Source organism: Cavia porcellus, unplaced genomic scaffold (assembly GCF_034190915.1).
Source record: "Cavia porcellus strain 051 isolate PalLab524CR breed Dunkin Hartley unplaced genomic scaffold, mCavPor4.1 scaffold_7, whole genome shotgun sequence".
Lineage (NCBI taxonomy): Eukaryota > Metazoa > Chordata > Mammalia > Rodentia > Caviidae > Cavia > Cavia porcellus.
The window spans coordinates 96,238,875-96,256,700 of NW_026947490.1; the positions used below are offsets into that span (position 1 = coordinate 96,238,875).

General features: G+C 43.9%; 1 protein-coding gene across 2 annotated transcripts in view; it reads right to left on the reverse strand.

Moving 5' to 3' along the window:
• Positions 1-7,936: 7,936 nt before the first annotated feature.
• The window catches only part of Snx3 (sorting nexin 3), a 35,446-nt gene continuing 25,556 nt past the window's right edge, over positions 7,937-17,826 (reverse strand). For both annotated transcript variants that reach the window (XM_063253976.1, XM_063253975.1), the window contains exons 2-4: positions 12,525-12,620; positions 9,840-9,964; positions 7,937-8,623 (exon numbers count right to left, since the gene is read on the reverse strand). In XM_063253976.1, the coding sequence (XP_063110046.1) occupies positions 8,518-8,623; positions 9,840-9,964; positions 12,525-12,620 (327 nt within the window). In that variant the 3' untranslated portion in view covers positions 7,937-8,517. The remainder of the gene's footprint in view (positions 8,624-9,839; positions 9,965-12,524; positions 12,621-17,826) is intronic.

Consider the following 17,826-nt stretch of genomic DNA (forward strand, 5'->3'; position numbering starts at 1 on the left):
TTTTCTTCCTGAGAGAGCTGGGCTGTCTGATTGTCTCCAACCCAGGCAAAGCCCGGAGAGTGCTTGACACAGGCATGGAAGGTGGCATGTAGGCCAGAAATGAAGGACCAGCTATTTTATTTCAAATACAACATTGTAACGTAACAGCACCCAAAGTGACTTTTTTTTTGGGGGGGGTAACTGCATCAAAACCTGAAGGAGGAAAATCACCTGTAATTCCACCTCCCTAACACAACCATTTTTATTTCTGCCTATTTTTCTGGTTCATGCACATGCACCTATATATTTTAAAGTAGTTGTAATCAGAGTGAACATGTTTTGCATTCTGATAGCCTTTTTAACATTCTATCACTGACATTTTTTATTAGTAGTTATGAACTCTCAGAATTCCTTCTGGTGTTTGCATAATCATTCTGTTACTTGGTGTGTGCCATGATTTATCTGCCATTTGCTGTTTTGGATAATTAGGCTCAACAAAAATGTTTAATAAATTAAATGCACAGTCTATGGAATAGTATGAATAAATCCTATGCTTGGAGAGTATTTAAAATATGGGCTCCTGCTTCCTACTGACCAGTGGACTCAGGGACAGGAGAGGCCTGGACAGCTGCATTTCACAGTCCCCATGCAGCTGCTTTTAACTCCTTACTTTCTGAGGCACTGTTTTGAGTTTGCCGAGTCTTTTTAGAGAAGCCTCCAGTGACATAAACAGAAAATGCTTCATCTTGAGTTCTCCCACTCAGCACCAAGATCAAGCACAAGATTTGACTCAGTGTCTCTTCACCACAGTGGGCATGGGGTACAGACCTATTTATTACACCAGCACTCTGGGCAGCGGAGGCAGCAGGATCACAAATTCCAATCCAGCTTTGGTAATTCAAGGACTTAGCAAGATCTTGTCTCAAAATTTTTAAAAAAGGGGTGGTGGTTGTTGGTATATAGCTTAGCTCAAAAGCTCTGGGTTCAGTCTCCATTACTGGAAGAAAAAAAGGGGGGGCGCTTTCCCTTTGGCGGGATGCCCATTGGTATTTCTTGGGCATTGGCTCCCCTGCAAGGTGGTGTTGCCAGACTGTGTCAAGGCTGTGTGGGTCCCAGACCCATCAGGAGCTGGGAGCTGCTTCTGGCTCTTGTTACTGAAACTCAGCATTCCAACACGCAGGTGGATGGGGTCTGCCTCCTCCATCTCACAGGGACAGTGGGAGACCCCAGGCTGGCCTGCTGTGGGGATGTGGCTGGAGGGCTCCTGCTCCCCAGGCTTCACAGCTCCAGCAGCCCGCCCTCTCCTGGCTTGAGCTCCCCAGCAGGCCTCCTGTGCCCCCCAAGCCAACCCATCTGGGAGGCTCCTAGTGCACCCTGTCCACCACTGGCTTGGGTCTGGGGAAAATGCCTTCTTTACCTGCCACAGTTTACATAAAGCCCCGAGTCCAGATTTGATGCAGCTATAACTACAAAGACAGCAGCAAGGTCCTCCAGTGGAGGAAGGTTCAGAAAGATTCGGAAATGCCAGCTGCCCGCGTGGTGGGCAGCGAGCAGCCGGAGTGACTGTAGTGATTCCACCCACGCTCTGGCTGCAGTTCTCAGAAAAACCAGACAGGAAGAGTTCTACATACTTGTGGATCCAACACTTTGCCAATTAAAGGTTCATTTGAACTTAACAAACTTTTTTCAAAGGCAGATTCTTACTGGCAGGGTAGAGTGCTAGGTGTTGGGGCTTGGATAAAAAATGTCCACGGGCAAGCTGATGGGCTTTTGAGCAGTGGTTGGACACGGGGCACTGACCTCACAGTAGATTCCCAAGCGCTGTCAGGAGGAGGGACCTACTGGAAGGTTGAGGGCTGTGTGTGGTCCGCAGGCCCTTCTGTCTGTCTGTCTGCTTCCTGGCTGCCATGAGGTGAGCAGCTTTCCTCTACCACCCCTGGGCACTGGGCAGCTGAGGGAGGAGTCTGTGAGGGTGGCACAGAATGGGACACGGGTCCGAGCAAACCACCATGCCCTGCTTCTTAAGGAGAGCTGTGTGCCCAGGGCTCCGCAGCAGATTCCCCCAGGCCTCTGCAACCCGGGCCTCCCCACCCCTTCCTGGCAGCTGAGCCCTGAGGACTCAGGGCACAGAGAAGTTATTAGGTGTTGAAATGGGCTACTTTCCGGAAGCGGAAAGAAAGTTTGGTCAGTGTGTCACATTTCTGCATAAAGAATGGGAAAACATACTTCAATAAATTCTTTTGAAATCTAAATAGTTCCTCAGGGAGCTGTTCTTGTTTGATCTTTCAAGCAAGTTACTGACACTCAATCACATGGATGGATCCTAAACCAGTTTTAAAAACTAAGGATGCTATGTTGCTATTTAAGTTGCTCTTTTAAACCAAAAAAAATCAGCTGATGCAAGGATGCAAAGCCGGAATTTGAATTCACATCTGGTTGACCTTAAAACCTGGGCTCTTTTAAATACTCTCTAGAGATCCCTGGTTCCCAGCCTTGTTTTCTCGTCTGAGCTCTGAGTCTGCCCATAAGGGAAGACTCCTGACAGGTTGCTTCCAACGCCGGAGAATTAGATTGGATTGCTTTTGAGATTCATGACTCTGATTCTGATTCCACTTTTCAGAATTTTATTTTTTTTTGACTAGTTAATAGTCACATGATACAAAGCTCAACTGGTACGCATCACACTAAAGACATGACCACTAATCTGGGCGTAGTGGTGTAAGATGGAACCCAGTATGTGGGAGACTGAGGCATGAGGGTCGCTGCAAATGTGAGATCAGCCTGCGGTACAAAGTGAGACTGTGTCAAAGAGAAGTTGGGGGCGGGGGGAGACACACAACTAAGTGGGCTTTTTGGAATTGATCCTGGTAAAGAATACTGGAAAAACTATTGAAAGCCAAAGTTTGGCAGTCAATGATGTACCACTCACTAGTGATTTAACAAATACACCAAAGTCTTTATCAACAGCAAGAGGAGCTGAATGGAGCATACGGAACTGTTAGTACTATCTTTCCACTTCCCCTGAACTCCACTCAAAAAAGCTCCGTGTGTGCGAATGTGCATATGCATACGTGTGTGTGTTGAAATCCTTCTGCCGCGGCCTCCCAAGTAGCTGGGATCATGTGTGTGACTGTGCCTGTTTTCTAACGGGTACACCGGCTGGATCTGTTGGCGGTGAAAGAAACTGAGGCAGGGAGACCACGAGTCCCACTGAGGCCACTCAGGCTGTGTGTGTATTTTTTCCCCTTCACTTCTGTATGAGCTACCCAGCCTCCCAACCAGGAACCAATGTTACGTATTTCTTATATAACGTTTCAGATATTCCATTAACACTTGAAATCTTTGTCCTATAATTTTGTAATTTTTCAAGACAAAGTATGTGAAATATATTCCTAGAATTGGAACTTCTCGGCTTTTTTGTTTTTTTTTTTTTGTTGTTGTTGTTTCCTGGTGGTAGCACTGGGCATCCAAGCCAGGGCTTCGCACTTACCAAGCGCTCCTCTGCCAAGCTACACCCTCGCCACCCAGTTCCTGCTTCTCATGGAAGTCGTGCCGATCTGTCTTCCCACTGGAACCTATAAGGGACCAACTGTGTGCTGTCTGAGCTCAATTCACTTATTTCAGCTTCCAGTCAGACTGCGCAGGATTCTCTCTAGAATACTGTCAGGAAATGGTGGGGCTCTGCCGGGAGATGCCAGAGGCCACCAGGTGGCTGCCGGCAGTGGCAAAGAGCAGCACAGTAGATGATTCACATTCCTGACATCCGTCATTAACTGTCTTGGGGAGAAGAAAAGCATGCTCTCTGCAGGGCGGCACTCAAAGGGTCAAGGCTTAGGGACCCGCTCCTGGCAAGGGAACCCCCACAGGTCAAAGTGTTCAGATTACAGGTCGGGGAAAATCCCTCTGCAGAAAGAAGACAGCAAATCCTCAGTGCAGCTGAAAGGACAAACTTTCTTCACCTTAGACACTCCAGTGACTAAACCGGTTAAACATGGTTAGGATTTACTGAACATGAAAACAACTGGATTAAAGTATAATCCAGCTAGAAAGGAAATGCACACGGAAGCTAAGCAATGGCAAAGCTGCAGCGTTCACCTCTGCCAACCAGGGATGGCCACCCTGGTTATGGAACCCAAGTCTCTTACATCTTCAGTGGCCTTTAGCTCTGGCAAGAGCCTGACAGCCACAGTGGCATCAAGGCAACCGTGGCGGCACTCGGGGCAGGGATGTCCAGGAGCCTGATGGCCTCCAGCAGCCAGGGCAGGGCTTGGGCATGGGCCCCGCCTGTGCTCCTGTACGAGCAGTCAGCATCCACTGTGCAGGCAGACTTTCAGATCGAAGACAGTAGTTCAAATCCATTTTGCTTGTTGACTATAACACTTTGGACAAATTAAACTGTCCCAACTCTCCTGTTGGTCAAATGAGAGGAACACTCATTCAGTAAGGTTGTTCTGATGGTTAAATGGGGAATGAAGCGGCCTGGGACCAGCCCAAGTCCTGGCACAGCCATGTCTTACTGTGGCATAGGATGGGTCTGAGTTTTTCTGTATCAGGGCTTCTTGACCCTTTTTGAACCCACAGATCCTACTCGGGTATTTACAAGCATAAAATAAAATACACATGATTACAAAAATAAATTACTAAAATACTTTTATTAAAGCATCCCGAAGATTCTTGATATAATGTGATTCTCTTTAACACGTTAAACAAAGCCCTCCTGGTGGATGTAGTAAACATCGTAATTTTCAGGAACGATCCAGATCTGAACTGGAGGGCGGAGGAGCGCAGTAGTGGGGACTTGCCCAGTCCGTCCGGGCCCCTCGCTGCACACTCTTTCCTGAGCCACGTCAAGTCTACTCAGGAGTCCATCCTAGTCGGGTTTTCTTGGCACTGTATTAGTCACTTTTGATTCTGAGTGATTTCCTACACTACCCGCTTACTTCCCCCTCACTGGTACTAGGGAGTGAACCCAGCACTTTGGGGGGTCAGACAAGTGCTCAGACACTGAGTGATGTCACCAGCCCCTACCCATCTATTTTTCCACATTGTTCAAGTTTTCTTTAACATAACTGAGAGTGGGGGTGCCCGCCCGCAGTCCCAGTTATCAGGGAGGCTGAGGAGAGAGGATCACCTGAAGTCACAGGACCGGCCGAGGCAACACACTGAGACGCTATCTCAAAAACAAAACAAAAAAATCCTTTGACATATTCATCAGTTACTTTTAATTGATTGATAATTCCAACACCCATAACAAATCATGATTGTAAGCGCTTTATCTGGATTTTTTTCTTTTGGCATGGCTTGTGACTTTTGTTGCGAGCCAGACATGTTGGACTTAAACTGATTTCCAGCACTCTAGCTAGTTTGATTGTGCGTAGTGTCTGTGGCAGTTTCCGGTACCAGACTCCACCTTCCTCTAGCGTCTCCGTCGCCTGCCTCTTGTCTTTTGGTTACTCTGAACTCCTTGGCGATGACACTGCAGCCCCACTGGTGTGGAGGACGGAGGGGCTGGGGGCTCTCTACCATCCCGATGAAATCAGTGCTGCCGTAAGCCTGCTTCTCGTCCAAGCCTGCAACACTGCCTATCCATTTCCTTGAAGTTGTGACCCTTGAATTACACTGCTTTTTTTTTTAGGGAAGAGGCAGGAAGGTAGGATGGAGGCCACACAGCCTTCCTACAACCTGGAAAGCAGCCTTTATAAGGCGGCATTATTTCACAATCATGTTCATTCTGTCCCACGGGGGGCCTGTTCTGGGACGTCACTCTGATCACCTCTGGATAAACCTCCATGTGACTTAAGGCTGCAATCCCCAAGGAATTTCTGCTGTCATGCTAGTCCACGCTCAGGCTGCAGCAAGCACCTCACCCACAGTCCCACAGCCTGACTGTTCGCTTCGGCACCCCTGTGCCAACTGCCGCTTCCTCTCTGGAGCTCAGGCTGTCTCTCCAAACACTGGACTGGTAGTGTGCCTGCTACCTTAACTTGCTAATGGGTCTGAGAAGTCACTGCTTGTCTGGATTTTTCTTTTTTCAAGCCCAAGGGCACCAACTTTCAAGCTCTCTTTATGTAGGAAGTGAAGCTGGACGTGTCGCACTGGGAATGACCAGTCCCTTCCTATCTGAATTCCCTTCCCACATCCCTTCTCGTCACATTTGCCGTTTGCTCTGGGACAGCACTGTCGGTGTCTGCTTAGGTGCTGTCTAAGCACCTCACAAGGCCCTCTGCGCATCTCAAGAGCTCAGTGCTTCAGGTTGCATCCACTTGGGGCACTCAGTGGGACAGTGAAAACCACTTGTAAACTTTTCATGCGCTTGAATTAATTTTCCTGGCCTCTAACAATTTGATATTTTGTAAGGCTGTAAATCGACACTTACAAAAGTAACGTCTCAAGATTTTTTGGTAAGATCTTTTTCTTGATTTCTTTTTGTAGATGAAGATAGTCAAGAAAACTCAAGTAAGACCCAGTTAGACAGCCAAGTGGCGCACACCTGTAAGGCTGCCTCAGCCTCCACAGCCTCAGAATCACCTGCCCACCATGCGACTCATGGGCAAGTTACATTCTATTCTCTGAGGAAGACTCCTAAGGGTTTCCAGAACCTCTTCCCACGTGGTCAGAATTAAGGGAACCTGCATTTTTAGTTTTAACCTAGAGAGTCAAAAAGTAAAGTTTCACTACAGACCACAGTCTTGGTTCCCTAAGAGACCAAACTGAAAAGTACACTCCTAAATTAGGCAAAAACGTAGAATAAGTGACTTTTCACTTAGTTGAAGAAATTTCTCCCCATCCTGAGGACACAGGGATAAGAGACGAGAGGCGAGCAGGGCAGTCCAGTCCAGCCTACACCGCCTTACTGGGTTTCTCCCTCTGTAAGGGCCCACAGAATCCCGTGAGGGTGGAGCCTGTCCTGCAAAGGGCGGCGGCACCTCTGATTCCGGTCTGTTCCACTTCAGCAGCACCCCAGTGTGTCTCCAGACATCCCTGACTACCCCCGGGGAGGCGGAATCCTCCTGGCCTCAGAGAGCTGCTACTCTAGAGGAATTATTGTACAGTGGAGCTCTTATTTTTCCGTTCTGGATACCAAAGCATGATAGCCTTTGATGTTCTCTAGCCCACTCATTTAAGTTAGTATGTTTAGCTTTGTATTTTCTTACAATGATGGAAATATCCAGCTTTATGAAATTGTGAAACACTGTTTGCACAACGAAGTCTTACGGCAGCTCTGACTTTTAATGATTTCTGGTCTGCTTGGTTGAATCCTGGTTTGCGAAGACCAAAGCTTGTTTCCTCTCAAATGCACTGACTCATTCATTTACCAAGGAGACAGTTCATGGTGGAAGGATTCCCCTTCTTTATCCTGGGATTGAACTCTGGGTCACATGAGCCCTCAAACCATCATAGGCCCTGAGACTCAAACCGGAAACCACAGCCTGGCTGCAAAGGTCTTGGCCATGACACAATCAGGCAGCAAGATTCGTGTATTTTGTGGTCTCTTATCTCTTACACAAGTCAAGCTGCAGCTCTGTGAAGGGCATAAGGCAGGCCAGTAGCCCAACCCTCATTAAAGAGAAACCATGCATCTGCTGACTTATACACCGTGCTAAGGTCAGAGGGACTAGGGAAAATTCCTCTGAGAAACAGGAGGCTTAGTGTTAACTTATCTTAAAAGGTCTTTTAAAGAATGACTTGAGATTATAAAGCATTTCTCCAGTATACAAAGTGCTTCATAACAATTCAATAAGCTTTAAGGAATGCGTTTTTAGTGCATTGCTTTTCTGTTGTTTAAAAGAAAATACCCCATTCAAAAGGTGGCCGCATACTTGATATCACCACTGCTTAAAGAGGAATGGAGTTACAGGAATGAGAAGTGTATAATTAGTAAATAATCCCTCTCAACAAGTGAGTTAAGTAGCTAAGCCATAAGGGAGAAAAGAAAAGCTGGAGGCAACACCATCAGTGCATATCAGAAATGCATTTTTATTTGAAAACAACTTAAAATTTTAGACAAATGATTTTAGTATATAAATTTGATTTGTTTGTATATAGAATATAAAGATTTCCCTCATTAATTTTTCATCTGAAGGGCACTACAGGCCGGGAGAAGGGTGTGTATCTTTCGTGTGCGGCACTGAAAACGAGCGGTGTAGTGCTCCTACACATAAATTAGACCAAGCGGCATCACATCTGGGGGTTACTTTAGTTAATCAGACTGAAGAAGCAAGCATGACACAAAAACTGTGCAAATAAGACCGAGTCAGAAACTTTAGTTAGGACACTGCAGATTATATGGGGAGGCTTGTGAAGCTAGTGTATATACCACGTTAAATCAGCAAGGAAGAGCTATTTATAGAGAAAGGCTAGAATGAGAGACTTCCACTAAAGCAAATTAACTTGTCAACTGCCAAACCAAAGTGAGCACATGAGTGTTACTATACCGAAGGCGCGTTAGAACAGCTTCTGTGCAGCATGCTAAGGGGTGGTTAGAACGTCTCACTGGTGCAGATCAGTAACGGTCACGCTTTTGCCTCTTGCCAAATTTCAAGCGTGTCTTATTTTAGATGGAGTATAGCTTTTATCTATTATTTCATCCTGCAAAAACATGTGAAGACAGCGTTCATTCTGTGCCAGAGGATGACCAGCGACCCTGCAAATTAAAAATACAAATTCAGTCCAGTATTCTATAAAAGTGGTGGTAGTTAAGGGTCAAAACACTCACTTTAAGGTTAGGAAGTATTTACAATTTTCTAAAAACAACTACTATTCTGGAATAGCTATGCAGTTATGCTCTACAAATAGTGTATTTTCTTTTATTTGAGTCCCAAGAATGATTTAGAAAACATTTTCTAACAGATTAACTTTATACTGCTTCTGGCATTTGTATCCAACTTGATTCTTAAATCTCAGCTGGAATATCTATAAGGAACTTAAATGAATTTAATGTTTAAAGTGAAATTTGTCTCTGAATTCTAAGCAGCATCTACATGAGTCTATAATAGGATTGGATGGAATAAAAAATACAGGAAATGTAATGAAGTCCAATAGTGTACTAAGAAGCAGGCACAAATGGCCATCTCTCTTTGATTTGTTTTCTGTTTTTGTGGCTCACTTTTAAAGTTTCTATCAGAGGCTGAATACGAAACCAGGCTGGCCTGTAACCACAAGTTCCAGGCTAGCTGGAACAACTGAGTGATTCGGCAGGCAAGACTGCCTCAGAATAAAAACTAAAGAGGGCAGAGAACGTAGCTGAGGTCAAAGGCCCTGGTTCATTTCCCAGCATCAAGAAAACAAATTAAATTAAATTAAATTAAATTAAATAGCTATATTTCAAATGTGATTGAAATTAAATACTAGAGATAATAGTTTGAGCTTGTCAAGAGTTTCTAAAAGACAAACATTCCTAAGGTTTTTTTGTTTAACATTTTCAAAGAAACCTTTTGTCATGAAAATAAAAAATGTATACCTTTACACAAGACACACCAATAATGTCTCCATTTGCAATCAAACAAAATGATTGCAAGAGTATTGTGCATTTTACGGTTCATGCTAGAACATACCTTAAATCAGAAAATAGAAAAACTATTTTTTAAACACTATAATTTTAAATGTAATCTGCATAAATTAACCTAGAAAAACAAATATAAAACGGTCAACACAAAGCTACTCATTTCAATCACTCAAGGATGTTGTATTTCGTGAGTTTCAACTTGTCAGATATTTTTACTTAGTTTCAGTGTTGCAGAAAAGTCAGGATACAAAAGGTACCACCACAGCTTAGCTTAACACGTAAAGTACAGGGAGGCACCTAAAGCAGTCTCAAAACGACATCCTCTTTTACTGCGTGAAGAACAGAAAGCACTTACTTGTTTATAAACTGCTCCAGCCCTTGCTTCCTCTCCTCAATAAAATTGTCATCAAATATTCCATCATCTCCTCTGAAAGGAAGTTGACGCAAAAATGCCTTTCCAGGCAGTGGGGGAACTACAACCTACAACACCAAAACCTCAATTAAATGCAGAAATAAACTGTTAATAACACACAGGAAGAATTCTGTGGTGCCTTCACCCTCTTGACACTAGCTGCTCGCTTCCTGTGTATGTCGTCCGCATCCCTGTGTCCATTTCGGGAACTAACAAACACGTCGACTTTCTCTCAGACCCTGCATCCTGCCTGTTTCCCAGTGCTGCTCCTCTCTTCCTTCCCACACTATTGGAGTTCCCCAAATTTTCCCCCTCAGAGTCTAACCCAGAGCCTTGAGCAAGTCAGGCAAGTGCACAACCCGCCTCTGACGGTAATTCAGCGCAGGGCAGGGATGGGGCTCCTGTGTACCGCAGAATACCGAGCAGCATCCCTGCCCCCCCCCATGAAGGTGGCACCTCCCAGTTAGGACAACAGCCCTGCCTTTTCAAGTTTTCCATCACAGGCTGAATTCAAACCAGATTGGCCCGTAATCCCAGCTCCTCCAGTGGTTGAGGGAGGAGGATGGCAAAATAAAAAAAAATAAAAAAAAAAGAACTTGATATGCAGCTCAGCACTCCCTGGCTTTAATCCCTGGGACACAACACAACACACACTGCACAACCAGACTTCTACCTCAGAATTTCAAAGCAAGTAGCATAGTACTGCTCTTACTCAGAAGGTGACCATTCGGACTTATGACCAAGTCATGCTGTTGGGACTGCCCACCTCTCTCTCCCTCTCTCTCTCTCTCTCTCTCTCTCTCTCTCTCTCTCTGGTACTGGGGATAGAACTTATGACTTTGCGCTTACCCTGCAGGGGCTTGTGCTGCTGAGTTAAGACTCTGGCTCCTCCTTTTTTGTGCAGTTCTGTACATATTATTTATAAAGCTTTAATGTCTTTTCTGGTACAGTAGTTTTTGCTGACTGTACTGTAGAGTACAGCAGTTTTATGTTGCTACACATTGCATTACTGCATGTAAGTTACGCAAAAGCAAAGTCATCAACTTGAGGTTTCCTGTGAACACTTCTTTGTTCTGAATATTGTATGTACATACTATATATATAATGACCAACTCAATTTACAACCTAATCATAGGACCACAACTTTGTCATTAAATGAGAAATGCTTGTATGTTCATAGAGACAAGTCCCCCCCCCCTTTTTTTTTTACCACTCACAGATCTTCAAATTAGTATGTAAAAGTTAATGTGTAAATTCACATAATCATATTCTCTAGGATTCGGTCAAACTTAAAGACAATGCATAACTAGGACAAGCCCTTTTCTTGGCATAACTTGTTTTTACTCGCTTTAGCCTGTTAAAGATAACTATACTTCAGCCAGGTGTGATTCAGCATGCCTACCTGGAAGGATTTCCTGAGCCCAGCAGTTCTCTGTTACTTTAACAAAGACAGGGCTTGGGGTGTAACTTTGGTAAAGTGCTTGCCTAGTATGGAGGCCCTGGGTGTGCTCTCCAACAAAGAACTAAGTCTAAGAAAAGCTGGGCGTGCAACAGAAGCAGAAGCTCAAGTATTCGCCAAATGACCAACCGTTTAGCTTAGCCTTGATCTTACACCAAAACAGAATAGAGAGAGCTATGAACAGTAAACATATACAGCAAATTATTTCCTACCATCAGTAACACATATTCCACAAGAGTGAACACCTTTTCTAGTTGCTGACGTGCTGGAAACTCAAATTGGGCCTTTAGTCATACTAGGATGGTCCTCCAAAACTATGTGCCATCCATCCCCACCTCGAGAGTTAAAACTTTAAGCCCTAGATAGTTTCTTAAAACCTATTCTTGAGATAATAGTTCAGTAGATTAAAAAAGAAAAAGATCAATTCAAGTTCAGATCAACAAAAAAAGCAAGAAACCAAATGCCCAATGTAAACTTTATAATCCTACTTATTAAGACTTATCAGGATTATCATAAATTTTAGTATTCATGAATCTCTCCCCTATATTAGCATTTGTCAAACTGAGTGTTTAAAAATCATCAGAGATATAACTGAGAGGAGCTCCTGATCCATGAGTTCCAGTAAAATGCCTGTATGACTGGGCTGGGGACTTAGCTCAGCAGCATAAGCGTCTGCCTGGCAAGCACGAGGTTGTGAGTTCAATGCTGGGCGCACACACATACACACACACAAAAAAGGCTGTGAGATGGTCAGAGAATATCTATACCTACAAAAGCTTTTATTTAAAAAAGAAATCTAGGACCAGTGGCAATGGACAGCAGGATTGTAGTCAAAAAGAACCATGACCTACTGAAGTTATGAATGGCTTGTTCAGCTAAGATTCCAAAAATCCTCTTCAACATCAAATTACTTTGCTTAAGCAGTCTGAAAAAAAAATCTAATTACAATTCTAGCATTCATTCATGCATATATAGATGATCCTTTTACATAGTTCACAATGGCTCTGAACTTACTACGCAGTTCAAGCTAGTCTCACATTCTATTGCCTGTTTTGTTTTGTTTTGTTTAGACACAATCTTGCTACATAGTTCAGGCCAGCTTTGAACTCACTTATAAAAAATAAAATTTGAGAACCTGAAAATTAAAGTTGCATTATAATAATTCTTACCTTGCTCTCTCTCTCTAATTCACTTCGTAGCCATTCAAAATCACTATATCTTCTTCTAACAGTAGATTCCTTTAGCTTGAAAATAGGAAGATTTGTCTGCAACAAAAAGATATACCCAAGTTGAAGCACATTAATTAAGGAGATGTCGAAAAGAGGAGCTGTAAAACTGTTAGTAAGAAAAGTCTGGTCACCTTAAAGAAATCATGAAGCTAAATTAAGACATTCCACCTACAACAAAATTTTGCTACCTGCTAAAAAGGTATATTAGTTACCTCAATACAACCATTTGGGCCTAAAGTCATTTACACACAATTGGCTATTTTCCTTGTTATTCTTGTTATTCTGGGAGAAATGTCAGTGGAGCAGGGGTGACAAAGTCTAGATCCGACTGCTAGAGGGCTCAGCAGATCCTCTGGTAAGGTCTCCGGGATGTGCTTGTCTTGGGGGAGCGAGTTCTCATCTGAAATTACAATGCTCCCCTCATCAGCAGGATCCTGTTTGGGGATGCTACAACACCTACCTCCTAGTTATTAATATCTAAATTCTAACAATACATTGAATGTTGCTCTTATAATACCAAGAGAAAAATCATGGAGAATTGCTTTCCTGAACTACTGTGGAAGTCAGTTACATCATCCAATCTGGACACTGGCACCCAGTGATGGAGGAAGACTGTCCCAGCAGTGTCAGTCTCTCTGACAAGCCAGACACTGAAACAGAACGTCCACTGGATTCACATTCAGAAGCTCAACTCGGGGTAGTGCCACGGAGATGGAACTGACACTGCCCAACCCACTGACGGAAGGAAGGTACGTTCCCAGGCTGTAAAATCCTCAAGTGAAGAGGGTGGCAAACACATTCAAAGTTACCTCTGACCAGGAGATGGCAACCATTCGGTTTAAAGCCGAAGGCAACATCCACACCTCGCCTCCTCCTAGCCTGGAGCCAGCCATCCCCACAGCCCCTCTACCACCAACCCCTTGTCAAGAACTTTAACCAGCGAACAGAAGATGCGGTCTCTGCCACACTCCGGTGGCAAGCTCTTCGTCCAACCATCGGCAGGTGGTGAGAGGCTCCTCCCGGCTACTCCATCAAAGGAAGCGCTTGGATCATGCAGATAAGGGAGGATTTGCTCCCGTCCTGTGTGCGAGCTTCTACTGCGCACGGTGCCAATCCTCAACTTTTAGGAAAAGCCTGACAAAGTGCACTTTCCTTGGCCTGCAGTAAAGCCTACAAATATTGTCAAAGTGCTGCTGGACGGTGGAGCTGACACAAATGCCTGTGCCTGAGTGGTGGGACGGCTTTGCGCGCTTCATACTGTGCACACTGGCATCATTTTCTCACATCCTCTTAGAAGGCGAGACTCCCAATCCTCAAATCAATCAGGTCTCGTCCACGGACTTAGCTGTAGTCCTGGGTCACAGAAGTGTTCGAAGGCTATCGAGCCACATTTGCTAAAGCTGTTTTAAAACCCCAAAGTCTGACACGGTCCTCAGAAACTGTTGTCTGTCCTTCCATTTACCAGTCTTTATAAGTTATATATATTTCGCTTTATTATGTTTTGAGTCAGGGTCTCACTCTAATCTAGTCTGGTCTTGGACTCGCTATGTAGCCCCGGCTGGTCGTCAACTGCCGGTGATCCTTCTGCCTCAGCCTTCAGAGTGCTGGGATTACAGGCATGTGCCACTGTATGTGGTCTTGTTTCCTTTTAAATTTTTTCCTTAGAGGCAATATTTTGATTTTAGAAAGCTTCAATAAATATTTTTCATTGGTTTGCAATAAAAATTAATGTTTTTAAAATAAATGTGTTTTACAATACATTTAGAATTATTTTTAAATGTTTTGCAGCCTGTAAATTTTATGGTACAGTTATGTGTCTTTGTACCAACTGTTGTAAAAGCTGACACCTTCAGAAACTTGAGTAGCGCACTGCTGAAGTCCTAGCAACAGCTAGGAAGCTGAGGCAGGAGGATTACCGAAGTCCAAGGCCAGCCGGCATACAGAGGTCAAGGCCAGACTGTGCTACAAAGTGAGGTCCTGTCTCAAAAACACCCTGCATTTGTCACCCTATTCCACCTCACTCTTGTATTAACACATTGATTTTATACAGGGTTTGCTGTAAATCCAGAAAAATAAACAATACTACATTCCCAAACGCAGTGATTATTTACAAAATGTTTTAAGTATTTGTTCTGTTACATTTTAAAACATACATATCACAAAGTTTATAAAAGACAAAATTAATTTAACCCAACAAATGCCACAGTCTGCCTTTTCGTAGAATATGCCATTTGTTAGTATATATTCGCTTAGATTGCACTTGGTCTTTAAGTCAATCTTTCTGGTAGCTGTTTCACAGCTGAAAAGAAAAATGCTAATGCTAATAAATCTTGGTATACAGATTCATTATCATCTTGTAAAACTCACGCCTAAGGAAATCTTTTTATCCGGTATTTAAAACCACTTTTTGTGGCATCCATTTCTTCCACAGTGCATTGACCTCTCTCTACACTGTACAACCAGAGCCTGGAATTTTCTACAGATGCTGTTGGGCATAACAGTGTATAGGTTTCAAGCATGAAACCAAATCTCACAAAAGGTTTAAAAGCACTTGAATTTTCTTTCCCAGGTACCCACAACATTTGTCCATTGTATTAATGACTAAGAGCAAAATTGCACATAACAAGACTCTTATTATACTAAAAGTCAAGCTTATATTTAGAGCTCCTGGCTTGTTATACAGAGGGGTATTCGCATTCCTCACAGGCAATAAAATCAGCTCCCCTGGAGAGCAGGATGGTGATTCCCAGAAAGAAAGCACTGGATTATTTCTCTCTAATTTCACCCATTGGCTTTTTAGCCAACTTCACCCTTCCGCATTAAAATATTAAGTCTTTGTAAGTGTCTAAAGATAGAAAGGCCTTTACAGAGTTGAGTATTTTCTGCAGGTGAGATTTTACATTTTGAATTCCCTCCTCTCAAATTACTTTACAAAAGGGATTAACTGCTCTCTTTATTCAGTATGTTAAGATCAAGCTTGTGAAAAGAGTGCCCTAAGAATTTTCATACTTCTGGGTACGGAAGTCTATAAAGTTAATCTCTGAAACAACATATCAAGCTTACAGGTACAATGTCGAGGGCAGAGCGCCAACTGGGCTCACTTTACCCTCCACTTTCCCTTCTGAACTTTTGACACAATCACGATCGGATCTGATTCACTCTAATGGGGCACCAGAGGGAAAGTCCCTGCCCTTCTAAGGTTAGTTGTAGCTGGACCAGCTAGTGGTCGTGTATTTTTAAAAGAATCATGGTTCATCTAAGACAATTATTTTAGATTTTTCAGCTGTGATTTTATTTTATTTTAGTTTATTTTGGTATAAGAACTGCTTCGGAGTTTTGATAAAGTCACATCAAGAAACTACGGGCTGATGTTTTTGTAGCTCAGTGGCAGCAAATGTGAGGCTCTGGGTTTGGTCTCCAGCACTATGTACAAGAAAAAAGAAAAACAAATTCTCTGTACTGTTTGCCCACTATATTTAGAGCAGTAAGGTTGCTTGTTAAAAAGTTCTTCCCGGCCTGGGGTAATTTACTGGTAGATCAGGGGCTGGGCATGTAGCTCAACGGCATAAGTGCCTGCCTTACAAGCGTGTGGTTGCAAGTTTGATCCCCGGTACCGAGAAAAAAAAAAAAATTTACTGGTAGATCACTTGCCTAGTAGTAGCACAGTACCACAAAAACAAAAATGAACTTTATCATCCTAAGGTTCCTTCCATTAAATGTACTTGGTTAAAGATACCACAAAGTCAGGCACTGTGGCACACACCTATAGTGACAGCCACTTGTAAAACTGAGGCAGGAGGGTTACTTTAAGGCGAGGCAGTGCAACTTAGTCAAACTCTCAAAATAAAAATGGACTGGGGGTATCGAATATCTCAGTGTAAAGTGCCCGCCTGGCATGTTCGAGCCTAGGTCGGATGGTGGTGGTGGGAGGGGAGAGAAACTGACGCTTGAGTAAGTTAGAATTATTTTCATCTAGGGAGCCAGCCATATAATTAATACAAACAGTTGAGAAGGGTGGGGAAGCGCGGATTAAAGGCAAAGAGGACCTAAGTACAGCATTTGTTAGCGATGGGAAATAAAATGAAGCCAGGTATGGTGGTGTAAACCTTTAATCCCAGCGCTTTGAGGTTGAGCCAAGAGAACCACCGCAAGTTCGAGACTAGTCTGGACTACATAATGAGACCTGTCTCAAAAACCACCCCTACCTAAAAGAACCCAGGATACTCAGTTCTACACGAAGCATGGTGGCACGTAGCTGTAATCTCAGCACTGTGGGGGGCTGAAGCTGAGGACTCAAATTTGAGACCAGTATGGATAACCCAGCAAATTAGACCTTGTCTCAAAATTTAAAGAACATTAAAAATGCTGTGAATATACCTCGCTGTGAAGGCCCTGGATTACCATATGCCTTAAGTACAGCCAGGGAGCCCAAGTGGCCACGGGCTGGGAAAGGAACCAGGAGGTCAGCCTGCCCTTTCTGGGAGCACAGCTGCCCCCACCCCACAGGTAACCGGGCACACCGACAGGGGTGCCGGCACCGAGGCACAGAAACAGCGGGATGACTGCAGGCCTGGGGCTGGCAGGCTGAGCATCTGTTTAGAGGACCACAATATGCACTCTAGCAACTACAGGGATTTCCCCCGGTCTTGTTTTTGAGATGCAATTTTTTGTTTGTTTGTTTGGTTTTTGTTTTTTGGTAGTGGGAATGGAACTTAGCATCTTACACTTACCAGGCAGGCATTTATGCCACTGAGCTACATCCTTGGCCAAACATTGTTCTGTTTTGTTCCATTTTATTGTTTTGTTTTATACCTTTCCAAAACACACATATACACACATGTTTTTGTGGGTTTTTTTCCCAGATTACTGAGGTAAATTACAGCAAAAATTCCTTAGAGGCTTTACTTTGAGCACCATTTCAAATGCGTTAGCTTTATCTAGACAGAAGTAAAGAGCGCTGAGCTGGGTGTGGCGGCACAATACCGTAATCCCAGCACTGAGGCCAGCCTGAGCTACACAGCGAGCTTAAGGACAGCCTGGAACTACACAGGGAGACACAAAAACACAAGCGAACAAAAAGAACAAGACTGCTGAAGACAGAGGTGAGCCTGAGCCCAGCTGGGCGGCTCAGGGATACCTTGTCTTCCTGCTACCAAGTAATTCTGAAATGAGTCATTTTCCTCCACGGGTAAGAAAAGCGGCTCAACCCCAGGTGGAAGAGGAAGTACACACTGTCATTTTC